General features: G+C 63.0%; 10 protein-coding genes across 10 annotated transcripts; all 10 read right to left on the reverse strand.

Annotated features, from left to right (window-relative positions):
- Positions 1-974: 974 nt before the first annotated feature.
- On the reverse strand, positions 975-1,724 carry LINJ_01_0060 (conserved hypothetical protein; the record flags this gene model as incomplete). Its single annotated transcript, XM_001462582.1, has 1 exon — positions 975-1,724. The coding sequence occupies one exon, from the start codon at positions 1,722-1,724 to the stop codon at positions 975-977; it is 750 nt and encodes a 249-aa protein (XP_001462619.1).
- Positions 1,725-2,815: 1,091 nt separating this feature from the next.
- On the reverse strand, positions 2,816-4,555 carry LINJ_01_0070 (conserved hypothetical protein; the record flags this gene model as incomplete). The annotated part of the gene is made up of 1 exon (XM_001462583.1): positions 2,816-4,555. One exon carries the CDS (start codon positions 4,553-4,555, stop codon positions 2,816-2,818), a length of 1,740 nt encoding a protein of 579 aa, XP_001462620.1.
- An 839-nt stretch (positions 4,556-5,394) lies between these two features.
- On the reverse strand, positions 5,395-6,108 carry LINJ_01_0080 (conserved hypothetical protein; the record flags this gene model as incomplete). Its single annotated transcript, XM_001462584.1, has 1 exon — positions 5,395-6,108. The coding sequence occupies one exon, from the start codon at positions 6,106-6,108 to the stop codon at positions 5,395-5,397; it is 714 nt and encodes a 237-aa protein (XP_001462621.1).
- Positions 6,109-7,664: 1,556 nt separating this feature from the next.
- LINJ_01_0090 (conserved hypothetical protein) lies at positions 7,665-8,483 on the reverse strand (the record flags this gene model as incomplete). Its single annotated transcript, XM_001462585.1, has 1 exon — positions 7,665-8,483. The coding sequence occupies one exon, from the start codon at positions 8,481-8,483 to the stop codon at positions 7,665-7,667; it is 819 nt and encodes a 272-aa protein (XP_001462622.1).
- A 695-nt stretch (positions 8,484-9,178) lies between these two features.
- Positions 9,179-10,135, reverse strand: LINJ_01_0100 (conserved hypothetical protein; the record flags this gene model as incomplete). Its single annotated transcript, XM_001462586.1, has 1 exon — positions 9,179-10,135. One exon carries the CDS (start codon positions 10,133-10,135, stop codon positions 9,179-9,181), a length of 957 nt encoding a protein of 318 aa, XP_001462623.1.
- A 1,099-nt stretch (positions 10,136-11,234) lies between these two features.
- On the reverse strand, positions 11,235-11,822 carry LINJ_01_0110 (glutaredoxin-like protein; the record flags this gene model as incomplete). The annotated part of the gene is made up of 1 exon (XM_001462587.1): positions 11,235-11,822. The coding sequence occupies one exon, from the start codon at positions 11,820-11,822 to the stop codon at positions 11,235-11,237; it is 588 nt and encodes a 195-aa protein (XP_001462624.1).
- Positions 11,823-13,025: 1,203 nt separating this feature from the next.
- On the reverse strand, positions 13,026-14,999 carry LINJ_01_0120 (conserved hypothetical protein; the record flags this gene model as incomplete). The annotated part of the gene is made up of 1 exon (XM_001462588.1): positions 13,026-14,999. One exon carries the CDS (start codon positions 14,997-14,999, stop codon positions 13,026-13,028), a length of 1,974 nt encoding a protein of 657 aa, XP_001462625.1.
- A 1,289-nt stretch (positions 15,000-16,288) lies between these two features.
- LINJ_01_0130 (conserved hypothetical protein) lies at positions 16,289-17,383 on the reverse strand (the record flags this gene model as incomplete). Its single annotated transcript, XM_001462589.1, has 1 exon — positions 16,289-17,383. The coding sequence occupies one exon, from the start codon at positions 17,381-17,383 to the stop codon at positions 16,289-16,291; it is 1,095 nt and encodes a 364-aa protein (XP_001462626.1).
- A 2,301-nt stretch (positions 17,384-19,684) lies between these two features.
- LINJ_01_0140 (conserved hypothetical protein) lies at positions 19,685-19,933 on the reverse strand (the record flags this gene model as incomplete). The annotated part of the gene is made up of 1 exon (XM_001462590.1): positions 19,685-19,933. One exon carries the CDS (start codon positions 19,931-19,933, stop codon positions 19,685-19,687), a length of 249 nt encoding a protein of 82 aa, XP_001462627.1.
- A 738-nt stretch (positions 19,934-20,671) lies between these two features.
- Positions 20,672-21,022, reverse strand: LINJ_01_0150 (conserved hypothetical protein; the record flags this gene model as incomplete). Its single annotated transcript, XM_001462591.1, has 1 exon — positions 20,672-21,022. The coding sequence occupies one exon, from the start codon at positions 21,020-21,022 to the stop codon at positions 20,672-20,674; it is 351 nt and encodes a 116-aa protein (XP_001462628.1).
- Between the last annotated feature and the right edge of the window lie 401 nt (positions 21,023-21,423).

Consider the following 21,423-nt stretch of genomic DNA (forward strand, 5'->3'; position numbering starts at 1 on the left):
AAAACCGGGGGGAGGAAGACGGAGTCGAGGATGTGAGTGAGGGAGTGAGCGGGAGGGAGGGAAGGAGGGAGGAGAATAGGGAAGGTAAAAGTAGTGCACACCTTCAAAACAAAATGCGCATGAGAACTGCAGCGCTCGTTTCCGTTCTTGTTGGGAGGTGAGCGAGAGTCTTTGGGGGAGGGGGGAGCAACGCGTGCTGATAGTGAATGTCGTGGCCCAGGGGCGGGGTGTCGGTCGGAGGCGGACGAGTGGTGTGTGGGATGCGCACGAGGGCAACAAAGGGAAAAAGGCGAAGCGTAAAGGAGGCGTTTGTGTGTATGTGGGTGCTGCATACACACACATACGCCTCTCCTCATGCTGCAGCGGCTTCCCCCATCCCGCTCGTCCAAGGCACGTCGTCTTCAGTATCTACCCCTCTCCCCCCTGCCCACACCTTCGCACTTTTCTGAGCTTGTCGGGCCGGTCGCGTCATCGCCGCGGTGGTCGGTTGTGCGCTTCCTCCCCCTTGCCGATTTATCTGTGTTCCCTTTGCTTTTCTGTGAGAGTCACATCAACGTCGGTTACTGTCAACGAGCTCCCCACCTGTCCAGCTCAGAGAGTACTGTCATGGTGGTTTGGTGGGGTGGCGCTGCCACGAGTGAGCAGTAGAGGAGACGAGGGACATAAACAGCAGAGGAGCCGTCCTCAGAGAAGGTCGACCAGGGAAGGAGGAGAAGGGGTTCGGGTACGTCAGTTTATGAGCTAAGCACTTTCCCAGACTTCGCGCACTCTTCCCTCGCCCATTCCCGCTCCCTGTTGCGAATTCGCTGGCGCCGTCGCACCTCTCAGCCTCTGCTGGCCTTTTCCCCGCGCGCGGCCTCTCTTCGTCGCTCTTTCTCTCCCCTTGATGAGCACCCCCGTCACAGCACCTCTCAGAGAGCAACGCACGTGGACCCGATGTCCGCACACGGAAACAGGCACACACGCACTCCAGCTTAGGCACGAGGTGGTTTCCCACCACTCATTCGATCCACAATATTGCCTACAGCTTCATCCTCCACAGCTGCCTCCGCGGTTCCCCTATGCGCCTCCGTCGACGCGCTCTCCGCAGCCGCTGGTGCAGCCTCCCCATGCTTCTCGTCCAGCTTCTTACGCAGCGCCGCTTTCTTGGCTGCAATGCTCTCGCGTAGCTTTCGCAGCGTCTCCTCGCGCTTGTCGCTCACCGTCGCCCGCTCCTTCACAAGCGACTCGCGCTGCCGCTCCAGCTCACGCTTCTTGCGCAGCTCCAGAATGCGACTCTGCAGCTGCGACTCAACACCGCCGCTAACCTCGCGCTGCTTTAGCGGAGTGATTATGGTGCGCGCGTGCTCCCAGACAACGTCCATCTTCAGGCAGCCTTCCTTGTACTTGAGCTCGTCGACGCGGTCCGAGTCGAGCTCCGCTACCTGCTCGATGGTCCAAATGTTGCGCTCGATCAACTTCTTGGTGGTGTGGGTGCCACAACAGTCGAGCCACGAGACAAACGTGCCGGGCGTCACATCCGGCGCGCACTCGAGGTGCACCAGCCACCAGCGGCGGTCCTCGTTCGTGACACGGCCGTTGGTCGCAATGCCGCGCGCGGCCAACATCAACACCAATGGCGCTGCCACGGCGGCGAGGGCAGCGGCACTGCTGCTGCCGCTGCCGCTAGCAGTGGCGCCGCAGCAGCCACTGGTGCGTCTGCACAAGAGCGGCAGCCGGCGCATGCTTCTGCGTTTCCTTATGTGTGCTCCACGAGTATGTGCGCTACCTCGATAAAAGGCGTGGCGGGTGGAGGAGGGCGGACGACTTGGCCACCGCCTCCAGGCGGAAAGGCAATTTACAGCGAGAACAGAGAACTGTCCCACGACACGCACGCGCGCCCCTCTCGACGGTGTGCTGCGAGTACCGAAAGCGAATAAGCGCTCTACTGAGCGGAGAAAGGGAAAGGAGGGGCTGGAGAGAGGACACAAGAGGGTGAATACAGAGACGCGAATTCAGAGCGAGCGCCGTGCACGATGCGGCGCGTTCGACAGTGAGCAGGCGCGAGCGCAAGCGAGTCGGCGGAGGGAAGGGGAGAAGATGTCCGCGCAGGATGAGAGGGGCGCATAGCAGAGACCCCTCCGTCACGTGCGAGAAACGCGTGCACACGAGCACCAGGAGAAAGGGAGATGGCGCGAGAGGTCCTCTCGGTGCGCGCCGTCGTATGGGTTGGGGGAGGGAGGGGGGGGAGCTTTCGCCTGCGTGATACAGCGAAAGGGAGAGAAGAGCCGAGGACTGAAGTAATAAGCACAGCAGCACGCACGCCCAACGCGACAACACACACGACAAAGAGAGAAGCCGACATGACGTAGAAGAGGCGAGGAGGTAGACGCACGCGGTGCATGGGGGTGGCGCACGCACACACGGACAGGTGCGGTCGTGCACTGCGACGTGCGTGTACACGTCCCCTTATACACGTGAGCCTATCCGCGGGTGTTCCAAAAAGGCGATATACTCCCCCCCCCCTCCCCAAGGCGAGTAGGAGCGTGCGAAGACGGCAGGTGACGTGCGGAGGTCGAGTTGATGGCGGTGGTGCCAGGAGAAGTGCGGGGGGGGGGGGGGAGGCGCTGCGTGTGGGGCGTTGAGAGAAAAAAAAATCATCGCGTCGACAGTGCAACGTGCACATGCGCAGATCGAAAAGTCAATGCTTGAATGCGGCAACAGCACGCAGTGATGCAGTCGCTAACACCTCACCTCACCTCACCGCCCTACATCGCTCCTTCTCCCCGGCTCGCTTGATGCTCTTGTTACATCGGCCTACTCACATCGTCCGCTCCTACACATCGTCCTCCTCTTCCCAGGGCATCTTCACAAATGCGACTTGGCTGACGCTCCGCAAGCCGCCGCTGGTGCCGTCGCGGGGCAACGGTGTGGCCGTCTCCACAGCAGAGGGAACGGTGGCGGCCGGGGAAGCTGTGGGAGACGGTTCTCGCTGCTGCTGCTCCCTCGGCGGGGTCTGCGTCTCCTCCATCTGTAGTGGTGCCGATGAAGCAGCAGCGGCGGCGGCGGCACCCGCATCGGCGCCGACGGACAGAGCGGGTGGATCTGTGGGCCCCTCTAGCGCATTGCCGTACCACAGCAGCACCTTCTCCAAGCTGGAGAGGGTCGACTCGACCTGCTTGCGTGTGTTGGGTGCGACGTCGGCACGTTGCGACGCAGTATCTAGCACGTTTCTGCAGTGGCGCGCCGTCTCTGCTGCCACGGTGCACCACGGCTCGGCCGCCTCGCCGCGCTTGACGAAGTCCTCCACGACAGCGGCGGCCTCCTCGCCATCGAGGATGTGCCGCGGCACCTCTACAGGGGTGGAGAGGTTTGCGTGAACAGACCGTGAAGGCATGCACAGTGCCACAAGCACCGTTGCCACCTGCCGCTCCGTCACGCACTGGCCGACGCAGTGCACCTTCCAGAAGTAGTTGGCCCAGAAGGTCTCCTCCTTGAGGCGGGCCGGAACCAGGCGATAGCGATGCGCCCGCACCTCGGCAGAGGCGAGAAGGCCCTCCTGGACATCGCGGTCAAAGTCGAACAGGCTGTGAAGCGCCCACAAGTCCGCCTCCACAAGGCCGACCTCCGCCAGCAGCCCCACCTCGTCCGGCGAGAGAGTCTTCTCCACCCCATGTCGATACGTACCGCCCAGCCGGGGCAACCGCTCTCTCACAAGAGAGTGCCACTCAGCGGCGCGGTCACGCCACTCCTCTGGCGGCTGCTCCCACGGCGGCAGAGCAGCCGCCGTCGAAGCAGCCGCCTTCGTTGGCGCCGTCGCAGGCGGCGAGGACGCGGTGCCGTTCCAAAGCGCGGCGGGCGCGAGAAGAGCGCTGCGGATGCTCTCGCGCCCGCCGTGGCCAAGCTGCGCGGTATTGCCAAGCAAGTGGCCCATCGACGTCGTCAGGGAGGAGAAGAACGCGAGGGCGGTCGTGGCGGCCTGGTGCAGTGGAACGCTGATGCCCGTCTCGATAGTGATTTGCAGCGTGAAGGACTTCGGTGATCCCCTGACGTAGCGCGTGTCGTGTAGCACGTCTGCCGAAATGAAGTCCGGGAAGCTCACCTGCGCGTTGTTCGCGTCCAGTACTGCCACCTTGGTGGACGTGATCGCCTTTCTCTGCGCCGCATCGATCCCGTCGTCGCGTCCACGCTGTTTTTCCTCTGCCGCCGTTGGAGTAACCGAGTCAATGGGGAGCACCTCGCACGTCACGGAGCAGCCGCCTGGGAAGTCGCCGGAGGACGAGGAAGACGGCACTGCGGCCGATGCTGCCGACACGTTCGCCGTCCCCACCGGGGGTGGTGGAGGCGCGATAAGCTCGACGAGTACCCCAAAAGGGTCACTGGCGGGGGTCGCAGTCTGCACCAACCCGCGCAGCAGCACGACCCTGAACTGATGGTGTCGCGTCGCAGAATTCGGGATCCAGAAGGGGAGGGAGGAAAGCTTGTTCTGGCGGTTCAACTCGTCCAGCCCCGCAGCTTCCCAGCGATAGATGGTTGTGCGCGCATCCACGTTGCGCACAAACTCGGCAGAGGACATGCGAGCAACCGTTGGGATGGGGGACGGAGGGAAGCGTGTAATGGGTTAGGAGAGGCGGAAGGAGAGGGAAGAAGTGGAAGGCATAACTACGGCACACCCACGGGCACACGTGCACAGGCGTACGTGTGCGTGTGTCTGCCTCTGTGGAGTACGAAGGAAGAGAGCTGTGTGTGGGTATCAGTATACGTAGCACAGCGCGACGGATGCCTGTGCAAATAAAATAAAAACGAGCAACGTAAAACACAGCAAGACTGATATGCAACCCGTGGTGACGGCGACGGTGACGGTGATGGTGAGAGGGGAGGGTGAGGGCGAGGGCCCTGATGGTGCACTGGCGGACGAGGGGAGAAAAGAAAGCGGACAAGGTTGGCGGGTAGGCGTGGGGCAGAAGGGCGGAGGGGAAGAAGGGGTCGGGGGACACGCGAAGCCGCGCGCGCCTCTCTCTTGTGGTTGCAGTAATGAACCACAGAGCGAAATTCGAGCGCGAGTGCGGAAGGGGGCTCTCCGCGTTGCCGGTGAGCACAACACCGCCGTTACTTACTACAGGGAACTCGAACGGGAAGGGGAGAGAGTCATGCGCGTGGCTGTGTCTATGCGTGTGCACCAGTGTGCAGGCGCTCTCGGCAGGAAGGCATCCCAGATATTACAGGAGAAAAAAGGGCTCAGCGGCCACTAGGTCCACCTCGAAACCATCAAAGAAGCGCAGACATGTGTGTGCACGCTCCGGCAGAGCGAGAGTTGTGATGATGCTGCGCAGGCATCAACGTGAGGAGTCGAGGAAGGAAAAGGCGACGGCAGGGTGAGGGTGGAACAACGCAGGCAATGCACTGGCGCCATTGCTAGCCCCCCTCGAGCAGCACCACACTCTCCACAGCCACGTCCCTCACCAGCACCGCCGCCTCCGACATGAGCTTCGAGGTAAGGTGGTCCTTGTACGGACCCATGAACGCTTCGCGGCGGGTCTTGCTGAGCAAGATACCGGCCGACTGCTCTGCGCACCGCACGCGTGCAACGTAGGCGACCGCCTTGCCGATTACTTCGTTCGGTGGCTCAGGGCCGACGGCGGCAAGGTAGCGCTCCACCTGGTCGAAGGGGATGGTGTAGAAGACAGTCACCATCATGTTCACGGACCCGTCGCGCACGGCCACCTCCTCCACGGCACAGTTCACGGGCTCGCCCGGCTCCTCGAGGACGCTGCGCGGAAGCGTGAAGACGCCGAAGAAGGACGACGGCGGCACCAGCAGCCGCGTCCGGCTCCAGTACATCAGCGCGGACCCGAAGTACAGTGACGCGTTGAAGTGAGACACCCGCGGCAGTGAGCCCCGGCGCATCTCGCAATCCGCCGAGGTGCACAAGACCGTCTTGCGGCGCGTGTCGTAGACGACGGTCACGCAACGCGGGTGAACGGGAACGGAGCAAATTTGGAAGGCCTTCCATAGGCACAGCAGACCAGCTCCGGCCACGGCAAGCGGTAGCAGCACGCCTCCGCTGCTACCCAACCTCTCTTTGGAAGGAGGGGCGGCTACCACCGCGGTAGAGGAGGCGTCGGGCATTGATAAGAGGGTGTGACGCGCAAGGTGAAGGGCGATAAAGAAGCAGGAGAACCGACAGTCCGCAACGCCACGGACGCGCGAGCACAGCGGGGCCAGGAGCTTGCTAAGCCAGACGACAAGAGCAACGTACGGCTGGCAGACTCGTGAGGCGAGAGGCGAAGTGCAAGTCGCACAAATGTGTGTGTGTGTGTGTGTGTGTGTGTGCGTGTGTGCAGTGGCGCGACGAGATGAGGCAGAAGAAGAGCCGTAGAGGTTCGTCGTGGCATTCGCCCGCAGGGTTGCGGGCGTGTAGAAGAGTAGCAGGGGCGGTGCTGTAGAGTCGTAGTCATCACGGAGGCGTCAACGGGCAAGAAGTGGTCTGCGTCTGCCATGAGAGCAACGGGCTGCCGGCGGAGGGGCGGTCGCTCCCTCTCTCTCTCGCTGGTGAGCGCGAGCATACCGCGAGTCACGCAAAGCCGTGACGCCGCCGTTTGTATTACTCTTCTCTCTTCTTGTGCACGCTGTCGTTCACATCTACCTTACGTCAGACTCTGTGATGCCTCTGCAATGGAAGTTGTGTGGAAGACGCGGGGAGGGGGCGGCCGATAAAGGAGGGGTCAAAGTCCGCCTTGCTGCTTGCACAGCAGCAGGTGCCGGCAGGGGCGTCGTCCGATCCGCCGAGGGAGAGCGAAAGCCAAAGAACGCGAGCAGCTACAGGCGATGCTGTGAGGAGCATGGAATTGGGAAGCACCGTCACGTCGTCCTCGCATAACGAGAAAGACAACGTGGACACACACGCACAGGGCACAACCGCGGCGTAGTGTTCCTCCTCACATGGTTACCTCTCGCCCTTTCACCTCCCCGTGATGGCGGGGGAGGCGGGGGAGGCGGGGGGCACGCACCTCCATGCGTGGCATCCCAGGGTCCAGCGCCCCCCCCCTCCACCCCCGCTCTCTCTGTGTACGGAAGCCCGGCAGCCCCCTCACCCTCTATCCCTGCCAACGCCGAACCACTTCTGGTGCTGACAGGGCTGGGCCCTTACGGCGTTGGGCGAGGTCGGCGCGACGTAGCGCCACGGATGCCGGCGGCCATGTCGTGCATGGCGCTGCGTCCGAGCCACCCGCGACAGTGAGCACAGGCTTGCACGGTCCATGCGATGGGCGGAGCGTGTCAGCGCGGCTCGAGCGTGTCGCAGCCGGCCCCTCACACTGGCCCACGGCGAGGGGTGCGGGGGCCTGAGTGTCACCGCGACGGGGAGACGCACCCAGGGAGGAGGTGGGGGGAGTGGGGACCGGCATGATGGAGGGGCGGCTGTGTGGCGATGTGTGTGTATGTGGGTGTCGTCGCGTTTGAGGCAGGAGCCGTGCTGCGACGACCGAGCCGGCGCACTGCTGCAGCGCGCGTGTGTCTTGCGCTGCTTCGCACCAGGCGATGAGAGTGGGGTGGGGTGCCTGCAGCACTCGGCGGCGGGGGGGTGCAGAGCGGCCTCCACCTCGCAGTGTGCGGCAGCGAAAACGGACACGCGGAAGAGCAAACACCAAGCCCGCACCCCTCTCCTCAGCCTCAGGAACGGGCTCCTAAAACGGCTCGATGCTATCGAGCTCCGCCTGCGCAAAGGGCGCGGCACCATGCGCCACACCGCTCTCAGACAGGAGTCGCAAGATGGAGTTCACAGCAACGCGATACGACGGCGCGGCTACCTCTGTCAGCATATTGGTGCGGCGGTACGCCTCCATCGCGACGCGGCGCATCTCACTGTGCGAAGAGAGGCGCCGCTCCTCTGCGTCCTCAGGAGCACGCCTGCGGATACGCGCCACCCGCACCGCCTCATCGACGCACAGCAAAAACCCGGCATCCGGCGCTGGCAAGTCTTCTGGCCAGCGGTACACCGCATCGCCGCTGGGCGGCAAACTGTCATAGCAGCAACCGTTCGCCAGCGCCATAGCGCATGTGGAGCACCACCACCTGTCGACCACGACCACTGACGACTGCGACGCTGCCAGGATGCTTGCGGCCGCGATGTAGTTGGCAGCGGAGTAGAAGGCTCTCGCCACGGCCTCCTCCTGGCCTCGGAAGGTGCTCCGGATTTCGGCAAACTGCGGCGGCGGTGTGCTTATTGCCACCCCCGACAGCTTCTCCGCCAGCGTGCGCGTGACGAGTGTCTTTCCAGTGCCATCCAAACCCTCCACAACGACGACAGGGTTTTTGCGGGCAGCAGTGGAACTCGCCGACGTGCTCAGCGACTCTGCCTGGCGAACAAAGTCGGAGCAGTCTGGCGTCCACCACGGCGGCGGCGGCTGTTCCACGGCGTGCAGTACCTTGAGGCAGTCTAGGCGGGACCTGTACACGTTGGTGCCGCCGTGCAGCGTGCGCGCGAGGGCGGCGATGGAGGGCATCAAGGTGATGGGGAGTGGCGGTTATACGTGTGCCTCCCTGAAGAAAGTCTCTACGTGTGCCGGAGTGTGTTGTGCGGAGTCCGAAGAGAAGGGGAGCGGTTGTGGGTAACGACGGGAGGATAAAGAAAGCACACGCACCTTCACAGAAATAGAGAGAGGCCGATGGTTTTGAGGGTGGACGGGGACGGCGTCGGCTCAAGGAAAGCGCGTGCCCCAACGCGTCTAGCTCTCTTGCTCTCTCAGTGTGTGTGTGTGTGTGTGTGTGTGTGTGTCGGTTATGGTCCGACAGTCACAGCCACGCTCGCCTCCTCTCGGCATGCGTGTGCGCACACAGGTGTTTGAAGGAAGCGCGTGTGCGTGGATGGGTGCGCTGCTCTTCAGCCGTGCGGTACCGTTTTGCCCTTGTCTGTGATACGGCGCTGCCGCTGCTGCTGAGGGGGTTCATGACGCAGCTGAGCTCCCTCTTCCGGTGGGCAGAAGAGGATAAAGACGACGCACATCCTCGGCTGGATGCCACTTCCATGAGAGACACCCAGACAAGAGACGAGCAAGCAAAACGCGCAGGTTGTATCCTGCCGCTGGCCTCTCCCATCTGGCGAGCGGTACCGTGAGGATGGCAACGAGGAAAGAGAGATGCCTCATCCGTGCACCGACTCTCCGTGCCTCCACCACCACCCTCCCTCGGTTCACTTCGATCAGATGAGTATCCATCCAGGGCAGTAGAGGTGATTTGACGCCGGGTACGGATCCTTCACGAACCACCGGGACGGTGCGATGACACGGCGCAGTGAGACGCGGTTCAGGTAGGCGCCCCACCACGAGAAGGTCGAGTTTGCCATCACGACGTCGTTGCACTGCGACATCATCAGCAACTCCAGTACATCACGCGGCATTATCGGCACTGACGGCGACGACGCGGTTGGCCTCGCCCATATCGCGCTTGCCTCCGTCGCGGCGCACACGAGGCTGACCATCACGGCACCCTTGTACTTGGTGCGGAAGTACCCCACAACGGTGCGCCCAAAGCGCTCCTCGTCGCAGAAGACAAGCAAGTGAAGCGGCAGCAGCGGCGGTGTGCCTGCAGTCGGCGCTTGGGCCGAGTCCACCGATGACTGCTGCGGCCGCAGCAGCGAAGGCGGCTGCAAGAGCAGGCCACCAAGCAGCTGCCGCACTGCCACATCGTAGTACTCGACGACGTCGAGCTGCTCGAAGATGTCGGTAAAACGTGTGTAGTCGCCACGCCGCACGTGCAGGGCGACAGTGTGGCACGACCCGCCGCCGTAGTAGGTGGCCAGGTGCTCGCGGGCCGAGTCCCACAGCTCCCGCGGGATGACGGAGGACATGATCGGGTGGTCGTCGAAGAAGGCATCGCTTTGGAAGAAGCCGATCATGTGGAAGGCGCAGGGCCGCTGCGCATCGAGTCGCACCTTCCGCACGGGTCGCGTCTCGGGCACCGTCACGACAGGCAGCGGCGGCGAGGACGCACACATCTGTACGCCGTGACGACCGAGGTCGCGAAAAAGTGTGTCCCAGTAGGTGGGACGTGGGCCCTCGGCGCTGCTGCTGAACGGCGCCGCCTCCAGGTAGGCTGGGATGCCAGTCCGGTGCGCAGTGGCTAACAGATTTGCAACGAGGAAAAGCTGGTTGCCCATGCCGCCGACAATGTTAGTTGTGAGGCGTGCTTTCGACGGTGATGGTGTCGCTGCTGCGACGGCAGCACGAATCCGAGCGGAAGCCCTCATGGAAGGCGATGGTGCGTGAGCAGTTGAGCTTTCGTGCCGACGTATGTGGGAAGAAGGGAGGAAGGGTGACGATGTCCTGTGCTGCAGCCGTGTTGGCGAGTCGAGTATCGCCGGGCGGTGACGGTGGGGGGAGAGGGAGGAGTCTCTGATCACGGCACACGGCCCTCGGGCAGGCACAGACGCACGCACAAGGCTTCCTTTTAAAGTCGCCTCCCTGTCAACCCGCAGGTAGCCCGATGGAGCCAGTGTCCGCTGCAGAGCACGTCTACGCAGAGGTGCGCAGCACTGTGCACGCGGTCGTGGGTGGCGGAGGGGAGGAGAGGCTGAGATTGGAGTCCTGGACACACAGGCACACGCGCAGAGAGACAGAGAGAGGAGGTGAAGGCGGCGACGGAAAAGAACAGCGGAGAGTCGCGAGGCAGCCAAAGAGGGGCGCATGAGCAGAGAAGCGAAACTAGCAAGATCAACGTGAGTGACTTCACGTCGCCGCCAACGCAGATCCCTCCCTCCCCCCTCCTTGCCCCTCTCGCAGGCCGTTGGGCATGTTGTCCAACGTGGAGTCGCGCGAGAAAAGGCGAAAGGAGAGCGAGGGACTGCGCGTTGATGAGGTGCAGCAAAGACGGAACACGTAAATGCCGATCCGTCCTGCGCTACGCGGCGCACCACGTAGAGACAAAGGATGAGCCCACGCGTGCGTGTACGGCCGTCTGCGTTGCTGTATGCATGCCTGATCGGCTGTAAAGATCAAGCAATTCTTAAGGCATGTGTGGCCTCAACTCGCTCAGGGAGATGAGCGCACCCTGCACAATCAAACATGCCCGCGCACACGCACGTGTCACCATGCAAGACAGCAAAATTCGAACAGAAGCTCACACGTCCGCCTTAAACCCGCTTCGGGGGGAGTGTCGTACACACACAAACACCACACTACCTGCGAGCCAGCTGACAGAAGCACCCACGTGGAGAGTACGTGCCCCGAAAGCAGCGAGGAAAGAGGCACACCCGACCGCTACGGTTTGGTATCACGATGCTTGATGCCCTTCTGATCCAGCAGCATCTGCAAGTCGCCGCCCTCCGCCATCTTCAGGATGATGTCGACGCCGCCGGCAAACTCACCCTTCACAAACAACTGCGGGATCGTCGGCCACTCGCTCACCTCCTTCACGTAGCTGCGCACCACCGGGTGAGCGAGCACGTCGAATGAGGTGTACTCCACCCCAAGCGCCTCCATCACGTCAATCATGCGCTTCGAGAAGGCGCACATTGGCGCCTCCGGAACGCCCTTGATGAACACGACAATGTCCTCATCGCGGATTGTGTCGTCTATATCCTTCTTGATCATGGCGATCTCGTCCTGCGCGAGGTCGCTGGATACCATGCGGGGCTGAAAATCAGGGTGCGTCTCCTCAGCGTCCGTATCGCCGCCCATCGCCGGCGGCGTCTGCGTTGTCGGCGCGGCTGGCGCCAACCACACCAGGCTGCTGCTGCTGAACGAGCGCGTCGTCCCCGCCAGCGCGCGATGCTGCAGAGCCACGGACGACGCACCGGCCACCGCCGATACGCCGCGCATGAGCACTCGGTAAGAAAACGGCAGCATGCGCACCTTCTGCACAGCCAAGCGTGACGTGCAAGACAACGGCCCGCAGAGCACAGCAGAAAGAGAGAAGGGGGGCAGAGGAAGGAAAGACGCGAGAGCTGATGCAGGCGCAGGAGCAACGGAGGATCTTGCGTGCGTGCGTGCGTGCCGCCACTGCGCCACCGGCCTACGATGCGGCTCCAGCGCCACGTGTTTCCTTCTTTTTGTGTGTGCGTGTGGTGAAAACGGCCCTCGAGTGTGTGGGGGTGCTGACAGCTCCAGTGCTTTACACAGCGGTGGTGTGCGTGGGAAAGCTTGTGTGTCCATTGTGTTGGTTGGTGCATGTTGTCGAGGGCGCGTGTGCACAGGCGAGAGCGCCACGTCAACGGCCAGGAAGGAGGGGCGAGGGAGGGCAGCACATGAGGGGAGGCGAAGGAAAGGCAAACAAAAAATGAGCGGATCGCACACGTGCTCGGGGAGCGCCTGCACATCCGTGTGCCTGCCGCGAGCGTGCGCCTACTCGCGCACCAGCCCGCCAATGGAAGTCGCCACGGCGTGGTAGGCAGTCGCAGAGCAACGGAAGGGAGATGCAGAGAACGAGAGTCGCGTAACGCTCTACGATCCTCCTGCTCCCCACTGCGCCACTCTACATCCACTTCCCGCAACTTTCTCCATGGTCGCCACCCACACCTTCTCAGCAGCAGTGGCAGCGTCTGTAGCAGCGGCGTGAAGGACTAGCGGCGGTGGAACGGGAGGGGGAGGAGGGGGTACGCGCGAGAGGCGCGCTCTTCTCTTCGTGGCGATCCCTTGGTTGCCGTGTGGGTGGGTGTGTGGAGGGGGGGAGGGGGCGTTGTGAGGACGCTTCGCAGGGATTCTCGCAGAAATAAGAAGCAAAACGGAACATAAGGTGCGCGCACCGAACTCCGGAGTGTGCGTGTGTGGAAGGAGAGAAGGGGTGGCGTGTGCGCCAGGTGCACCTGCGGGTGGCGTGGGGTCGGACGTGGTGGAGCACCTTCGGGAGAGTAGTTTGAGCGAACACTTCGAGCCACTCATCACATCAGCCACGGCGCCTTACATTGCCACTTCTGCACACACGAAAACACGCACACACACATGCGCAGTGGCCATCGGCTTTCCTTCCTTTCGGACCCTCTACCCAGCCTCCTCCTCCGGTGCCCTCGAGCATCACCACCACCGCTAGCTGCAGTGCTCTACCAAGTCGAGTCACCAGCTGCTGTCACTGTCGGAGTCGATCAGGAGGCGCTTGAACCTCGAGACCGCTCTCTGTGCTTGCGGCTCAGAGGCCTTGGCAGCAGAGGCGTCGTTGCAGCTCGTCGCGAAGGCAGCTTGGCTGGGTGGGTGCGGCGGCGGTTGCGTAGGGTTGGTGGAAGTCAGTGCGGGTTCCCGCGCCTGCGCCCGCACCGACGTGGGTCCCGGGGGTACTGCCGGCGGCGTCTTGGCGATCGGAATCTGCGCATCGGGGCTGCTAACTGGCACCTTCACAAGCTGGTCAGTTGCAAGCGGGGGCTGCGACCCGGTCGGTGGATGCGGTGTTGACCCCGCCCCCGTGTCCGTGGGCCACGTGATACTCGGTGTCGATGCGGGCACGGCCGACGCCAAGACGCGCTCCGGGGTCCCTTCCGCAATCTCTGCGTCTTCTGTGTGGGAAGCCGTGGCAGGTTTCTGCTCAACTGCGGTATCAGAGCCGTCTTCGTGCTTCTCCGGCGCTGCGACATGCACAATGGAGGAGCAGAGAGGCTGCGACGACGACGTCACCGGCTGTGGCGGGTCCGCCAGCTGGGAGAGTTCAACCACAGACTGCTGTGCTAGCTTGACGGGGAATGCTGGGAGAGGGATGGCGGCCGAGCTGAAGGCAGCTGATGCCGCTGGCGCCGACAAGTCCCAGACGTTGTTGCTGATATTGTTGTTGGTCGTCGTAGTAGCCAACGGCTGCTGCTGTGGAGCCGGCGTGTCGGCAGGGGCGGTGAGAGTTGGAGCTGCCGGCGTCGGCGAGGTGGCTGCTGTATTTTCATCAGCCTCACCCTCCTCCTGCTCCTTGCGCACCTCACGGGGGCGAGTGGACGGCAGTGGAGACGTCGTCGCCGTGGACGTCTTTCGACGGGCCCTTCGTGCGGCACTGCTCGACGAAGACTGCGGCTTCGACGGGGGTGGCGCGTACTGGTAGGTATTTGCCTTTTCCGTGCTGGTCTGGAAGAGGTGCGTGTCGATGCCGAGGTGGCGCTTCTCCTCCGGTGTGAGATAGGCCGCGACCAGCTCGTGCACGGCGTCGTGCAAGACCTCAAGCGCGTCTTCGACCGACTCTACAGCGGACTGCTGCTGGGGTGTGGGCTCGCAGGCGAGTCGGACCTCGCCGTGCCTCTCCTTACAGTAGCGAGGGTCGGTGCGCATCGCCTGCGTCACCTGGTTCCTCATGTTCTCGCGGCAGTCGTACAACTCTGCTATCTCGTCGTAGAGGTCAATCAACTTCCTTGTGACGCCGTTGCGGTAGCGGACGCGCTCCGTGGACGTCGTGCAGCCAGGGCGGGCCTGCGCAATGTCGCGGCTGCGATGCGACTGCTGGTCACTCGTAGTGGAACGTGGTGGCGGTGAGCTGCCGGAGGAATGCCGCCCTGCGGTAGCGGTAGCGCCGCCCGCCCGCTCCGCTCGCACTCGCCTGCCTGCAGCTTCGTAGTCCCGCTGAGCCGCCACTGCTGCCGAGGGAGGCGATACCTCCATGTAGGAAGACGTAAATGGCTGTCGCATGACGTTGGAAGAGGAGCGCAGCGTCGTCTCTGTGGCCCTAGCTGCGGATGCGGCCGCACCGCTGAGATAAGATAGAGTACGGGCGGCTGTGAAGGCAGTCGGGCACGACGAGGGGATGCAGTACGCGTGCGGTGTGCCGCTTCTGCTGCCGCCACTTCTGCGCTCAACACCAGTTGCCGCGGTCGTCGGGTTGGGAATGGGAGAAAGTGTCCAGAGCGGCTTTCCAAGCGGCGTCGTCCACTGCGGCTGGCGGTACTCCACGACGGGGGCTGTCAGCATCGCGCTGATGTCGCGTGCGCGGCCGTAGTGGCGAAGCGGTAGCAGCGTCGTGGTGCTGGAGGGGGCAGCGCGACCATCCATATTGTAGTGCACCGTGTACCGATTCTCTCGCTGAGGTCTCTGGTCACGTGAGCACGGTCCAGGGTCGAAGTGCATGGCGTTGATGTATGGTGATGCACGTGCGTGTGTGTGTGCGTGTGTGTGTGTGTGTCAGGTGGCGAGGAGAAGGGAACGCACCAGACTAGGGAGAGCGTGAGGAAGTGCGTGAGCCGAAAGGGGCCCGCGAAGTTCGTTCTCCGCTGCAGGGGAGGGGGCGGTGAGAGTGAGGGGGCCGGATGGCGAAGTGAATGGTGTCTATGCGGTTGCGTGCGCTGTGCAGGATGCAACAGGAGCGGGGGTGGAGGCGGCGAAGAGGAGGGCGGCTGGGGGCAAGCGGCCCAAGTCAGCGTCGCCGCTGTGGCTGCTGCGGTTGCAGAGTCGTGTCACACGTACGCCCCAGCAGTGGACGAAAGAGAAGAGAAGAACCACCGAGAGATAGACAGCGAGAGAGAGTCGGGGGGGAATGGGAGGCAAGTATGGAGCGGAGTGCGAGAAATGTACGAGGATGTTAGCATCATGGACGGGGCCACGGCAGCTGGCAGCAGACCTACAACAGCACAAGGACGAAGACGGTCGTGGGCACGATGAGTCGAGCGAAACGAGTAGCGTCTGCGGCCTTGCAAGGCTGCAGCGGTCCAGAGTATAAAGTGTGCAGGAGAGACGAGGGCGAGCGCGAGGGAAGGAGAGATGTCACGCGCTATGCTGTGTCTCTGCGTCACCGACGCCTGTCCTTGACACATGCGCGAGACGTCCCGTATGCCTAGCGCGGCCCAGCGTGATGTCCATCGCTGTATTCTTCATGTATCTCGTCGTGTTCCGTCGAAGACGTAACGGCACTCGATGCTGCCTGTCGCTGCGGTCGACAGCGAGTTCAACGATGACGCGGGTGTCCTCAAACGTTGGATCGTTCACTGTGTGTGTTTGTGTGCGCGCGCGCTTCTTGTCCTCCCCCTATCACCACCCCCTCCCACGTGCTGCGGTGGTGTCGATACAAGGGCGGCTGAGGGCGGTGGCGGTGTTGCTCGTAGGCGGTGTGTGCCGATGAGCCGACGGCTGGCGCCACGATCGCATCTAAGAAGGCCAACAACAGGAAATATACATACAGAAGGAAGCCAGTGAGCATGCGGAAGGCAATGCAGGAGACGGAGGCGGAGGAGAGCGACGGTGACAGGCGCACGCGCATCGTGGCATTCAACCGGCTACCCCACCCACCCACACTCAACATCGCCGAAGCGGTCTTTCCCCTCGAATGGCAGCGTTACGTGGGAGGAGAAGACTAAGGGACATGTGTCATGAAGGCGCCCGTGAAGCCGAGTACTGCCAGCCCCTTCCGCGCACGTCCCTCCTCAGCGACGCGACACTGTCGAGCTGGAGCTGGTCAATACACTCGCAGACGCCGATGAAGCCCTCGAAGGTAGAGACGATGATCTCGACGCTGCGACGCGTGCCCGATTACCGCGCCGCGGTGGCGTCGCCGCCGCTGATCGCGATGCACCGTGCTCGCTTCGACGGCTTGCTCCCGCCTCACACTGCGCCTTCAGTTCCCTAATGCGCAGCTGATACTGCTTGCGCAACTCCTCCAACAGCGGATCGTCGCCGGCGCCCCGGCTCGCACAGGAGGACTTGCCACTGTGCACGTGCCGGTTCGAGCTGGAGCTCACCAGTCCCGCTTCGTCGTCGTTGTGGTGGTGGTGGTGCTGCGCATGGCTGCCCTGGTGGCGACGACTGTGTCCCTCACGTGTTGTGTGGACGGCAGCAGTAGCAGCACTAGACGCGGAAGGCTTTATGTGGGCACTCGCCACAGCTCCTGCAGACGAGGAAACTGACATCACACTGGCTGGCAGCGCGCGCTGTGGCGAGGTGGAAGTGCTCTGCGAGCGCGACACCACCACTTCCTTGTCTATGTCCGGCGCGCGCAGGTACGCGGGGTTTGCGCCCATGGAGATCTTCTCCTCATCCGACAAGAAATGCGCGGCGAAGCGGACCGACGTGTTGCGCAGCACCTGCAGCGTGTCCTCCACTTCACTCAGTATGGTCTCCTGCAGCGCGATGTGCTGCGCGGCGGCGGCAGGGATCGGGATGCCGTCTGGAATGCTGTCACGTCGGCGGAGGCGCCACTCGTCTCGCACATCCGCGAGGATGTCAGGGCGCAGCTGCATCGCTGTCCGCCACACAGGCCGAAGTTGCGTGCGCATGGTTGCGTGCAGCGACTCGACGTTGTTGTGGAACTCTGCGTAGCTGCGCACTGCCTCTTCCCGCACCCAGGCCGCATCCTCGAAAGTCTCAATGCTGCTCTGCACCGCCTCCTCCGTCAGCAGCGGTGTCGCGGAGGCCCCGTTGACGCGCCCGGGCGCCCGCCCGGCCCCATCCGCGTACGATGCATCTCCTACGCCGCCTTGCACACTGCGCAGCGGCGCACCAGAAGACTGCGTTAGTGCCATCACGATGACGTTGCGCAGTGACGGCGGCACATCTGCCCAGTCGCCGTCACCGCGCGCCACTGCTCTCACCACGCGAGAGACGCTAGACTCCCTTGCCGGCATCCTTGGGCCAACGGCTCCCTCGATGTGTATGCGCGTAGGTGGGGGTGGGAGATCCGAAGATAGGTGTGCCCCTCGCTCGCTCTATCACTGTGCGCGTGTGCTTGTCTAAGATGAGCCTATCCGTGCAGGCGCACATGTGGACAGCGGAGCGGAGCAGGAGACAAGAAAGAGGGAGCAGCAGCAGGAGAGCATGGTAAAGTTAGAGGCGCTGGCGCACGTGCTGTGCCAGACATAACGCAGATACTCGCCATGCGAAACGATCCCAGATACGGACGCTCGCACGTGCGGGCGGGTTCCTCCTCGAACGCCGCCGATAGTGTGCACTTCATCGCCGTCCAACGCCTCGTCGCCTCCCTCACAAACAGACGGCCTTTACGGCCTTGTGCGGCAAGGCGTGCGGGCACGCCGCACTGCGTGTGTGTGGTAGAGCGGCACTCTGAGAACGGAGAGAGAGAAGCGCCGCAGCCCTCGCCCACGCCGTCGGCACATCTCTCTTTCCGCGCCACAAGAAAAGCAACAGCCACACGCAGCAGGTGTCGAAGTGCGTCAGAGCGCGCGTCGCCTGCGCGGAGGCCGCCCCCCACGGCACACACACGCACCGGCCCGTGCGAAGCATTTCCTCTTCCATCGTATTGCGCCGTCTGCAGGTTTCACCCGATGTGGCCATTCTTCTATAGAACATGAGAGTGGTGGGGAGAGGTGGAGGCCGCTCTGCCCCCCCCGCCGCCGAGTGCTGCAGGCACCCCACCCCACTCCCATCGCCTGGTGCGAAGCAGCGCAAGACACACGCGCGCTGCAGCAGTGCGCCGGCTCGGTCATCGCAGCACGGCTCCTGCCTCAAACGCGACGACACCCACATACACACACATCGCCGCACAGCCGCCCCTCCATCTTGCCGGTCCCCACTCCCCCCACCTCCTCCATGGGTGCGTCTCCCCGTCGCGGTGACACTCAGGCCCCCGCACCCCTCGCCGTGGGCCAGTGTGAGGGGCCGGCTGCGACACGCTCGAGCCGCGCTGACACGCTCCGCCCATCGCATGGACCGTGCAAGCCTGTGCTCACTGTCGCGGGTGGCTCGGACGCAGCGCCATGCACGACATGGCCGCCGGCATCCGTGGCGCAACGTCGCGCCGACCTCGCCCAACGCCGTAAGGGCCCAGCCCTGTCAGCACCAGAAGTGGTTCGGCGTTGGCAGGGATAGAGGGTGAGGGGGCTGCCGGGCTTCCGTACACAGAGAGAGCGGGGGTGGAGGGGGGGGGGCGCTGGACCCTGGGATGCCACGCATGGAGGTGCGTGCCCCCCGCCTCCCCCGCCGTCACGGAGGAGGCGGTATGCTCAGCTGATTGCACAACGCTCAGGTGTGTATGCATCAGTCGCCCACAGCTGCTATGTGATGGCAGCAACCACATCCGTCAGCGCCGCCGTCGGTCTCGAGAGGAGCCAGGGGAGGGAGCAGAGGGGGGTGGGGCGGGGCGAACTGTCAAGACAGACCGACACACGCAGCCGTGTGATGCCGCCGCCGAGGGCAGTGCAGAGAAAACTGAGTGGCACACACCCCCACGCACAGAGACAGACACAGACATACACCAGCAGCACCATGACGGCGACCCTGATGATGATCGACAGCGAGAGTTGAGAAGAGGGAAAGCAGACGGCACGGAGACACGGAGAGGCCCACGAAGAATTCGTGACGGAAGGCAAAGAAATAGAGGAGAGTGCGCGAGCACAACAACAGACGCACGCCAACAACGAAGACTGGGGCGTGGCACGAGGACACTCCAGTCATCTGTTCCTCTTTACAAGTGGGAGAAACGAGGAAAAGGCGAACGCGCAAGTAACAGCAGTGGCAGCAGCAGCGGTGTCGGTGGTGGTGGTGGGGTGAAGCATGAAGAACTGAGAGGATGGCAAAGGCAGCAGTGTGCATCGGTGTGCAGAGATGTGTGTGTGTGTGTGTGCGTGTGTGTGTGCGTGTGGGTGCGTGTGTGTGCGTGTGAGTGAAAGGTGGGAAGGGCAGGAAAGGAAGAGAAGGGAGAGGGGCATCGGCGTTCCGCTAAGCAACTCTACATTGCCGACGGATCCAGAGCGCTATTCCCGTGCGTGGGGTGGTGTCTGCGGTCTCTGCCCTCCTCCTTCCTCTTCCGTGCCTGCGTGCCTCATGCGTTGACCGATGCGCTCCCTTTTTCGCGATGCGCATCGCTTTTACTGCCCCCTGTCGCTCTCGAGGGTCACAAATACGTGCTGGCCATCCTCCAGCACGTCGCACACGCGGGCCTCAAAGTCGCACTGCACGCCGCCCTCTTTTCGGATCGACACCGGCGGGCCGAAGCGCTTGCCAAAGGAAGCGTCGTAGTGTATCATGGCTGCGTTACCGAGCCACACCACCTGCTGCGTGCCATCGCCGCACTGCAGCGGTATGATCTTCTCTCGCACGTGAACGGTGATCTTCATGAGCGCGTGAAGCACGGTGACGGTGGTCGGAAAGCCTATGCGACGCGCTGAGTCGAGCCGCACGTGCCTCTGCAACTGTCACGGTGTGTGTGTGTGTGTGTGTGTGTGTGTCTGTGCGTGTACGTGTGCGAATCCACGACGCGCCGTGACGCTGCACGCCGCATGAGATGCGCAAAGAGCGCGATCGCAAGCGCGCAGCCGAAATTCAAGCGAGGAGAAGGGGGAGGGGGTGGAGGAGCGATACGCAGACTCAGCGTGGCATTGCCAGCAGTGGTGTGCGTCGGAGCGCGTCGGAGCGGGCGCGCACGCACGCATGCAAGCACACACGATCAGACAAATGGAGGGGGAAGGAGGGGCGATGGGGGTAAGATAAGGCCCGTCGTGTGTGATGGGGCGGGGAGGTGACAGAGATCCAGCTAGCAGCCGATGCCCTTCTCATGTCTCTCGAGTGCCGCTCCGCCGGACTACATACCCGCAGACACGAACACACAGGGGGGAGAGGGAGAGGGGGGGGGGGCTTCGCCGCGAAAGCATGCACCTTGGCTCCGGTTTCTGTTATGTGTTCTTGCTTCAGTTCATTTGCGTGTTATACGAAGTTTCACGGCAGCACTGTGAGGACCAGAGCTGTGGTGCAGGGTAGGGAGGGTGGGAGAGGAGAGCACACGTGCGCGTGTGTCGCGCCTTACCAACCCGAAGAGTAGCATGGAGAAGGAGGGGTGGGAAGAGGGGTACAGTGGGCTAATGCCCGTTCCAGCTCTTGAGTTTGATGAGGGCTCGAGGGTCGAGATCGTTCTGCAGCGCGTTCGACGTCTGGCCCGGTGTAGGGGTGCGCAGCATGTTCGTCAGCGTCAGCGCATCCTGAGCTTCGCGCTGGCGCTTCGCTCGCTGCAGCAGCTCCTCCGGAATGTTGTCGCCGTACACCTTTCGGATGTGCATGTACATCTGTTCCTCTCGCTTCGGCTGCACGCGCAGCACCGTCATCTTGAGAAACTGGTACGCGAAGCCCATCGTCAGCATGGAGATCCAGAAGAACTGAATCTTGGTACGCGTGGGCAGGCGCTCATAATGTGATACGCCCGGCAGAGCCATGATGGTCGTCGATGTCGGCGCCTCAGCCGCGGGTGACGCAACAGACCGAGCCGGCAAGTCGACGGGCAGAAAGTACGAGTGAGTGCGCGGGGACGAACGGAGAGGGGAGTGTGCCCATCACGCGTGCACACGTACCCAGCTGCACAACGGCACACCCACGCAAGATTGTCACCCGGGATACATCCCACAAAACGAGCGGACATGACGAACAGAGAAAGAGAGAGACGAGGAGGAGGTGGTGGTGGTGGTGAAGGGCGGTGTACGGTGAACACCAAGAGCGGCGTGACAAGGGGCCGCCAGACAGGGGAAGCAGAAGACGTCGGTTGGTCTGATGCGTGTCACGGATAAGACAGAGAGGGGGGAGACGGGCATCACACGTACAAACAAAGCCGCGAAAGAAT

This window comes from Leishmania infantum, chromosome 1 (assembly GCF_000002875.2).
Source record: "Leishmania infantum JPCM5 genome chromosome 1".
NCBI classification, from domain to species: Eukaryota; Euglenozoa; class Kinetoplastea; order Trypanosomatida; family Trypanosomatidae; genus Leishmania; species Leishmania infantum.